At 37.0% G+C, this 9,946-nt stretch overlaps 1 protein-coding gene across 1 annotated transcript; it reads right to left on the reverse strand.

Moving 5' to 3' along the window:
• Positions 1–556: 556 nt before the first annotated feature.
• Positions 557–4,167, reverse strand: LOC147004125 (uncharacterized). The gene is made up of 3 exons (XM_085838667.1): positions 4,123–4,167; positions 3,604–3,730; positions 557–1,959 (listed from the first exon to the last, which is right to left on the reverse strand). Exons 1-3 carry the CDS (start codon positions 4,150–4,152, stop codon positions 557–559), a joined length of 1,560 nt encoding a protein of 519 aa, XP_085694793.1. The 5' UTR covers positions 4,153–4,167.
• Positions 4,168–9,946: the final 5,779 nt, after the last annotated feature.

The following is a 9,946-nucleotide window of genomic DNA, read 5'->3' on the forward strand; positions in this document are numbered from 1 at the left end:
ACTATCTTCTGACTTGTCTTCATCTTGTAACATTTGAGGATGAACAAGTAAAGAGGTGTCATGAAAAGCTTTCTACATTTTCACATTTTCAGAGTTTCTCCCAGCATAATTAGTTGAGATATCTAAGATTTGAACATTGCATGAAAGTTTTCACAAGATTTTCATAATCATACTAATTCCCTAGAGTGGAGACTCAAGTGTTGTCAAGAATAAAACATATGCCACATTTTTCCCAACAGAAATACTTTCCCCTAAAAAGTTCTCTCTGTCCTGAAGTGAAGTCAAAGATATTTCTTCATACAATGCATGAGTTAAGTTTCTAGCCTGAAAGTATATTCACTGTTATATTCTAGGAAATAGGCCAAAAGGAAAGGATTAATACCTACAATATATTTGAAAAGTTCCTTTTCTGTAACTATTCTCTAATGAATTTTAAGATGATATATCTTGGCAAAGGATTGTCTCGATCACTTCATTTATAAAGATTCTCTATTGTATGAAATAACTGATGATATCTCAGACTGACATTGTGAGTATTGTATTTGTCACATGCAAACTATTTGTAAGGTTTCTCTCCTGTATGAATTCTTTGATGATTATTAAGATGGGATTTGTGGGTAAAGCATTTCTCACATTCACTACATTTGTGAGGTTTCTCTCCTGTATGAATTCTCTGATGAATTCTCAGACTGACTTTTTTACTAAAGCATTTGTCACATTCACTGCATTTGTAAGGTTTCTCTCCTGTATGAATTCTCTGATGAATATTAAGATTGAATTGTTTGGCAAAGCATTTGTCACATTCACTGCATTTGTAAGGTTTCTCTCCTGTATGAATTCTCTGATGCCTTCTCAGTTTGCCTTTTTCAGTAAAGCATTTGTCACATTCACTGCATTTATAAGGTTTCTCTCCTGTATGAATTTTCTGATGAATATTAAGATGGGATATTTGAGTAAAGCATTTGTCACATTCACTGCATTTGTAAGGTTTCTCTCCTGTATGAATTCTATGATGCCTTCTCAGTGTGCCTTTTTCAGTAAAGCATTTGTCACATTCATTGCATTTATATGGTTTCTCTCCTGTATGAATTCTGTGATGAATATTAAGATAGTATTTTTGAGTAAAGCATTTGTCACATTCACTACATTTGTAAGGTTTCTCTCCTATATGAATTCTCTGATGAATTCTCAGACTGTGTTTTCCAGTAAAGCATTTGTCACATTCACTGCATTTGTAAGGTTTCTCTCCTGTATGAATTCTATGATGAATCCTCAGACTGCCTTTTTTAGTAAAGCATTTGTCACATTCACTGCATTTGTAAGGTGTCTCTCCTGTATGAATTCTCTGATGCACACTAAGATTGAATTTGTGTTTAAAACATTTGTCAAATTCACTACATTTGTAAATTTTCTCTTCTGCATGAAATCCCTGATGAATACTAAGATGGATTTGATGGGTAAAGCATTTGTCACTTTTACTACTTTTGTAAGGTTTCTTTCCATGATAAATTCTCTGCTGACTTTGAAGTTTTTCTCTCTGGGTTAGATATTTGTGAAATTCACTGTATTTGTAAGGGTTCACTCCAGTATTGTTTCGTTTCACCATGACTTTATATTTAGAAACAAAAACCTTCTCAAATTCTGCATTTCGCTTGTGTTTTTTCTTCTGCATGTGGATTCCTTGATTGAGACTAATGGTAGAAAACAAATTTAAACCGTTTACAGAGTCATTGTATTTGCAAACTTCTTTAGTGTTCCTGGGCTTAAGTCTTTTTTGGTTCGAGTATTGAAGAGAGCTGTGATAAGTTTTGTATAGTGTACATTGGGGGGAATCAAGAATCACCTTGCTAAGCTTGTCCCATTTAGAAGACTTCTCTTGAATATTCATGTGTTCATGAACAATATACTGACTGTCTTCATCCAAGACCTTCCCATAATTTCCACATATGCAATGATTTTCTGAAAAAAAAAGTGGGGAGGCAATTAGAGGTGACATGAATTACTTATATAAGGAGTAAGGGATTCAATAATCAGTGAATTCAGGGATTCGTACTCTCAATAGAGGTTTCTCTCTCTCTCTCTCTTTTTTTTTAATCTTTACATGTATCCTCAGAAGAACCTCAAATATGATCTATATCAAATGACTGGAAATGATAATAGCCTGCTAAATTTTATTTTCAAATTAAACATCATACTACCTCAAATATAATAACCCAGAATTGCTCCTGTCTTAAGGAAAAAGAGGGACAAAGAATGGAAAAGAGGATGAAGGGAAGGCCATCCAAAGACTGGACCAAAGAGATGTAGATCCTTGCAGCCAACCATTAGATTGAGCAGGGGGACCACAATGAAGGACTTAAGGGAAGGCCTGATGAACCTGAAGGGCTTTGCAACTGTGTAGGAGTAACAACAATATCAAGACCCACAAAGCTCTCAAGTGTCAAATCACCAAATAAAGAGTACACATGGAAGTACAAATGGCTCCAGCTTTTTTTTTTTTTTTTTAAGATTTATGGATTATATGTTAGTAAACTGTAGCTGTCTTCAGACACTCCAGAAGAGGGAGTCAGATCTTGTTAGAGATGGTTGTGAGCCACCATGTGGTTGCTGGGATTTGAACTCCGGACCTTCGGAAGAGCAGTCGGGTGCTCTTACCACTGAGCCATCTCACCAGCCCGGCTCCAGCTTTATATATAGCAGAGGATTGCCTTATGTGGCATCAACAGGAGGGGAGTCCCTTGGTACTGTGAAGGTTCAGTATCCCAGCATAGGAGTATCCTAGGGGAATGGGGTGGGAGTAGGTGGATCAGTGGCGGGAGAATCATCATAAAAGCCAGGGGGAGGGGTGGGATATAGAGATTCATGACAGGAAATGAAGAAGGGGCATAACATTTGACATGTAAATAAATAAAATGACAAATAAAAAAGAAAATTGTACTTTGCGTAAGCTGGAATAAATAAAGGATCCATCTGTAGTGAATTTCCCGAAAGTAAAACTCTAAATAATACATCTCTAATTTTATGGTTACAATTTGATTCAGAGTGACACTGAATCAGGTATAATTTTGGTCAGGTATAAATTTAACAACAGTGTCAGGGAAATCACTAAATAGATTTGTTTCAACATCCAAAATGCTAGGATAATGATTATGCTGTCCCAGATCTAAACACAGAGATCAAATGTCAAAAAGCTAAATAAAAAACAATGCCCAAACCAACAGCTCTATATCCATTTGAAACCTTGTATATTTTTAGATTCATAAATAAGGGAACATTTAAAAGCAATAGTAAGATTTTTACAATTGCAACTATTATATGTATAGAAATATAGTTTCTTGTTCTGGATACTTAAAATTTTTACTTGAACTTTTTTAAGTTGATTGCAGCTAGATAAGAGATAAGGAGTGATCTCAGAGAATATAGCACTGGTTACTTTTCCAAAGAAAGCAGAGAAATGTGAAGGAAACACAATGAAAAAATTATGATTTTTAACTAGAATTTCTCTCATTCAGGAGTCTCTGCATATCTCAGAGCATTTACAAAAGCACATAGTAGGAAAACCTAAAGAAAGATACAGGAATTCAACAGTAAATTCATTCTTACCCACAAACAACAGATTATTGTAATTCTCCAACATCACATCCATGTACAATGTCCTCTGAGCAAAACTGAGACATTCCCATTCCTCCAGTGAGAAGTCCAAGGCCACGTCCTTGAAGGTTAACAGACCCTGTAATGGAAAACTACCTACTTGATACTGGACAAAAATGCTTTTCTACTTTAAAAAAAGAAGTAATTAAGATATTCTTTTTTGCTGGGTGTGGTGGCAAATGCCTTTAATCTCAGCAGTTGAGAGGCAGAGGCAGGCGGATTTCTGAGTTCGAGGCCAGCCTGGTCTCTAGTCCAAGGGAATTATATATCCTCACAATATAAAAATCAAGTTAAAATATAAAGCCATTATATGCATGAAAGGGAAAAACATTAAATTCTCATTATTGCAAAAGATATAGATCATAGAAAATAAGCCCTTTAGATACCATTCCACATGTAGAGATTAAAATTTTTGGATTACTTGAATAAAAAGAGATTTTTTTAAAAAAGAAATGTGGAAAGGACACTGACCTGTGGTGTATTTACCAGAGACTCACTCATTCTTGTTGTTGTCCTTCTCCCAGGGTCTCTGTGAAGAACAAAGATTGAATTCTTCTTGAAATTTCACATCAAGGTCTGAATGATTCAAAGATGAAATAAATACAACATCATTACAGACAATGCTAAACCACATTTATATATATAAACATTAAAAGCAAAATGATACCAGGAATCTTGACAATGTGCAGTCATGAAAGTAAGTAATGATATATTTAGACTGTAAGTGTAACCTAGTTCCTCCCACCACCCTAGAGTCTCAAAGTTTATTCACAACACCTGATGTGGAAATCCCTGTCATCTGACCTAAATGACACACAGCAAAAGAAAATTGAGAGGCTGTAACTACAGCAATTTGACAATGTTAATAAAATTTCCCTACCCCAAATCACTAATACAATACCAATTCTCATGACAAAATGAATTATGAAACAAACTCAAGAGGCAAAAGTCAAAATATAATCTGAACACCATTCAATGTGGACAAATGACATAAAGAGGGAACAAGCACAGGAATTCAAAGAAGGCAGAAACAAACAATGAAATTCCAGAGAATTCCTACAAGTGGGTAAGAGAATAATTATACATATGCAGGAAGTGAACATCTTATCCAGAGATATAAAAATCTAAGGAATGCTCACTCTGAAATGAAACAAGAAATGAACTCTGTAAGCCTGGTGGTAACTCAGTGGCCAATATATAAAGATACAGCATTCAGACCAAATAAAATAAAATAAAATAAAATAAAATAAAATAAAATAAAATAAAATAAGCTCGTAATTGAAAGGTCTCTCATCCTAGCTGTCAGGGATGTGACCTAAAAGCCATTCTGGTCTCTATATCAGGACATGTGAAAGTCAGGAATAGAGTGTGGGACCCTGTTTTACAAACAAACAAACGAACAGGAAACCCATACAAGAAATTAGAGCTTTGTTTTCTACATTGATATCAAAATCAATTTAAAAAGTACAAGGATATTAGAAGGCTGATTATATAGGTATGAATGAATAAATCTCCTATTGGATAATACTTTTATCTTTTAATGTTGGATCCTCAGTGGGTCACAATGTTTTGAGGAATTTAGTTGTTGGAACATTACTGAATAAAGTATGACACTGGGGGTTGGCTATGAGAAAAAAGAATAGATAGATCCAAGGCATCTTAATTCCCTCTTCCTCTTTAGTGACTGGGGTTGAGGATGTGATCTTTCACCTTTCTACTTCAACAACATGGCAATGTTCTATCTATTTGAGGTCTACATCCAGGAATATATGTTTATGAACATTTTTTTTGATAAAAAGAACAATGCCAGTGTTACATCTAGTTTACAGATAGTAAAGTGACGGTGAATAAAACTGTGCTTCCAAATTCTACAATTGTCAGTTTTGCTCAGATAGGAACCCTGTATCTCTCTTGTCTGAAATTGGGTGTCAACAGGTAGTCTAAGATGCTCAGTTTGGATTGTAAGACCTATATACAATGGAGCATCCTTTCTAGAAGAAAGAAAGAGAGTTAGAACACCAAATACAAGAATGACTTGAAAGAAATACGTTTCTTTCTATTGTAGAGTTGGGAAGTGTAAAGTCAGTGTATACAAACAAAATTACAAACAAGACATAGAATCAAATACCTTGTGATATGATTTCATAAGAATGTTACATGAAGAAGAGTTAAATGATTATTTAATGAAGAATTAATTTGAGAATATTTAATGATATAAATAAAAAGTTAGCAATAGGTATCATTAATATAATATAATGTTTTTGACTATATGACAAAATCAATACAGATAATAATTTCATAACTTACACAGTGGTTTCCCTTCAGAATGGTTAGACATACATGAATAACTAAATGACATATGTGAAAAAAAGTGATAAAGTAGAATGATTTTTATAATGGAAATGACCATATTAAGATGTATAAGAATCATACTAAAACTTCATTTTTTATGGATACATTATTACTCATGAATCTATTACTTGCACAACTGAAAATATGAAACTTTTGACTTCAGCAATATTCTTGTCTTTATTATTTGAGCTCATTGATCTAACATGATTATAGATTACACAGAAAAGAATCATCTAAGGTTCTTTGACTTTATCCCTATTCTTTTCTTTTTTATTTTATTTTTTATTAGGTATTTTCTTAATTTACATTTCAAATGCTATCCCAAAAGTCCCCCAGACCCCCCCACTCCCACTTCTTGGCCCTGGCGTTCCCCCCCCCCATTCTGAGGCATATAAAGTTTGCAAGACCAAGAGGCCTCTTTTCCCAATGATGGCCAACTAGGCCATCTTCTGATACATATGCAGCTAGAGACACGAGCTCCAGAAGTACTGGTTAGTTCATATTGTTGTTCCACCTATAGGGTTACAGATCCCTTTAGCTCCTTGGGTACTTTCTCTAGCTCCTCCATTGTGGGCCCTCCTGTTCTTTTCTTAATTATTTGAGCTCATCCATCTAACATGGTTAGCAGTTGGGCATATAAGTATCATTTAGAATAATTCACTCAGTTTCTAAAAAACAGAACTCAGGATTATATTCAGGCTCTATCATGAAAGTGTACCAGAAATGTAAATCCCTGGACTGAAGAGATGACTCAGGGGCAAATGGTATTTGCTATTCCTGAAAGGAAACAGTCTAATTCTGTCTTCATAGCAATAGTTAAAAAAACAGCATGGTATTGGAACACAGGCAGACAAGTTGATTAATGAAATGGAATTGAAGACCCAGAAATAAAACCACATACTTACACACACGTGGTTTTTTTGACAAAGAAGTCAAAAATACACAATGGAAAAAAGGAAGCATCTTCAAGATATGGTGCTAGTCTGATTTGGCTGTCTGTATGTAGAAAAATGGAAATAGACCCATATTTGTTACCTTGCACAAAGCCCAAGGCCAAGTTAATCAAGGACCTCAACATAAAATCAAATACACACAACCTAAAAGAAGAGAAAGTGGGAAAAAGCCTTGAACTCATTAGGCACCAGGGGATATTTTCCTAAACAGAACTCAAATATCTCATGCTCTAAGATCAAGAATTGAGCAGGATGGTGGTGGTGCACGCCTTTAATCCCAGCACTTGGGAGGCAGAGACAGGCAGATTTCTGAGTTCGAGGCCAGCCTGGTCTACAAAGTGAGTTCCAGGACAGCCAGGGCTATACAGAGAAACCCTGTCTCAAAAAACAAAAACAAACAAACAAAAAAAAAACAAAAAAGAGTTGATAAATGCGACCTCCTGAAATTAGAAAGCTTCTTTAAGGCAAGCAACATAGTCAATAAGGGAAATCAACAACCTACATACAGATTGGGAAAAAAAAAATCACCATATCCAATAGAGGGCTAATATCCAAAATATATTAAGAACTTAAGAAGATAACCACCAAAAAACCAAACAACCCAATCAAAAAATGGTGTGTATGACTAAACTGAGAATTCACAACTAAGGACACCCCAATGGCTGAAAACCACTTAAAGAAATGTTCAAAGTCCTTAGTGATAAGAGAAATGCAAATCAAAATGACCCTGAGATTCCTTCCACCTTACAGCAAACAAAATGACTAAGATCAAAACCTCAGGTCACAACTATGTTGGAGGGGATGCGGAGATAGAGGAACACTCCTCCATTGCTGGTGGGATTGCAAACCTCTACAACTACTCTGGAAATCAATGTGGAGTTTCCTCAGAATCTGAAGTCCCTGCAATACCCAAAAGATGCCCCACCATGTCACAGGGGCATGTGTTCCACGATATTCATAGTGGCCTTATCTGTGATAAGCAGAAGCTGGAAAAAATCCATATGTCCCATGACAAAAGAATAGATACAGAAACTGCAGTTCATTTACACAATGGAATATTACTCAGCTATTAAGAATGAGGATATCCTAAGTTTTTAGGCAAATGGATGGAACTAGACATTATCATCCTGAGTGAGGTAACTCAGACCGAAAAGGACATGCATGGTAAATACTCACTAATAAGTGGATATTAGTCATTAAAAAAGTCCAGAATACCCAAGATACAGCCCACAGAACTCAAGCAGGTCAACAAGATGAAGGGCCAAAGTGAGGAGGGAGAGAAAGGTGACAGGGTTAGGGGGAATCATAATCTGATATTGGTGGAGGGAAGAGAACTGAAGCCCAGAAGGCCAGAAGAATGTATGGAAACAGGCAACTTTGGGAAATAGGAGATGGGGGACCCTCCAGAATGTACTAGAGACCTGGTAGGTTAGGTACTCAAGGAACCCAAAAGAAGGGACCCTAGATTAAATGCCCTACAGTGGCGAGAAAGAACTTTTGGGGCCCACCTCCAGCAAAGAGACAGGGCATTGAGTGAGGGATGGGATTGCCATCCCACAGTCAAAATTCTGACCCATAATTGTTCCTCTCTGAAAGAATTACAGTGATGGCGGGCGTGGTGGTGCATGCCTTTAATCCCAGCACTCGGGAGGCAGGGGCAGGCGGATTTCAGAGTTTAAGGCCAGCCTGGTCTACAAAGTGAGCTCCAGGACAGCCAGGGCTATACAGAAAAACCCTGTCTCGAAAACCAAAAAAAAGAAAAAAAAAGAAAAAAAGATTTACAGTGATGGAAATGCAGAAGAGCCTGAGGAAAAGAAGGTCAAATAACAGGCCCAAAGTAGGATCCCAAATTTGCTAAAGAGGCCCAAAGTTGCCTGTTTCCATTCTTTCTACTGGCCCTCAGGGCTTCAGTCCTCTTCCCCGACCCAGTATCAGATTATGATTCCCCCCAACCCTGTAACCTTTCAAGGGGAGGCCCCTAGGCCTAACATTATTGCTGAGGCTATGGAGCAATCACAAAGACAATCATGACTGTCTTCTGAAACACCCAAAAGCAGCTGGATACAGATGTTTGCACCCAACAAATGGACAGAAGCTCCTGACCCCTGTGGTTGAGTTAGGGGAAAGCTGGAAGAAGCTGAGGAAGAAGGGCCCCCTGTAGGAGGACCAGCATTCTCAATTAACCTGAACCCCCAAGATCTCTCAGACACTTGATCATCAACCAGGAAGCATGCACCTGCTGATAAGAGGCCCCTAGCACATATGCAGTGGAAGAATGCTGGTTCTGGGTTCAATAAGGGAGCATGCATCTAACCCCTGGAGATATTGGAGGTTCCAGGGTGTTTAGAGGTCTGGTCAGGTGCGGAGGAGGAAGGGACATCCTTATAGAGACAGACAGGTGGGCAGGAAGTGTGGGATGTGGAATAGTTAGAGGATGGACCAGGAGGACAATAAAATCTAGAGTGTGGAAAAAATGAAAGGAAGGAAGGATTCTTGACCGGAAGGAAGGAAGAAAGAGAAGAGAAAAGAGTAGTAATAAAATAATCTCTATGTCCAGAAAGTGCATCCAAGCAACATACATAGGAGCTACTATGTTTAAAAACAAAACAAAACAAACAAACAAAAACAAATGTACTTCTGTATTATTTTTTTTTCCCTAGGAGTAAAGGTTCTAAGGTTTTAAAATGCTGACTTAGAATAATCAAGAGAGAACCTGGAGTAAATGATTGTAATGATTTGTAATTCCTAAGGAAGTAGCTCATGCAAAGTAGGTTTCACCTGCAAAGAGCTATTTAGAGACTTGTCTCCACAGAGTACAGAACTGTCAACTTGCATCCATCATTAATAACAAGTCATTCTCCCACCACTCCCATTAGCTCCTTAGGACTCTTTCCCACCCAAGGCAGGTTCTCTGCATCTGTCCACCATGATTGCTCTTCAGAATCTCAACCTACATGAACCATAGCTACAGGAAGGGGAAAAACATGGAG

The sequence above is a fragment of the Mus caroli genome, unplaced genomic scaffold, assembly GCF_978045245.1.
Source record: "Mus caroli unplaced genomic scaffold, Mus_caroli_1 scaffold_6, whole genome shotgun sequence".
In the NCBI taxonomy this organism is placed as follows: Eukaryota; Metazoa; Chordata; class Mammalia; order Rodentia; family Muridae; genus Mus; species Mus caroli.

Bases quoted from the DNA above. Each gene is read 5' to 3' on its own strand.
- LOC147004125 (XM_085838667.1), bottom strand. From the start codon at position 4,152: ATGAGTGAGTCTCTGGTAAATACACCACAG. The intron at 3,731-4,122 runs GTCAGTGTCCTT...TTTCCATTACAG, and splicing joins CTCTGGTAAATACACCACAG to GGTCTGTTAACCTTCAAGGA. The intron at 1,960-3,603 runs GTAAGAATGAAT...TTTTTTTTTCAG, and splicing joins CAATAATCTGTTGTTTGTGG to AAAATCATTGCATATGTGGA.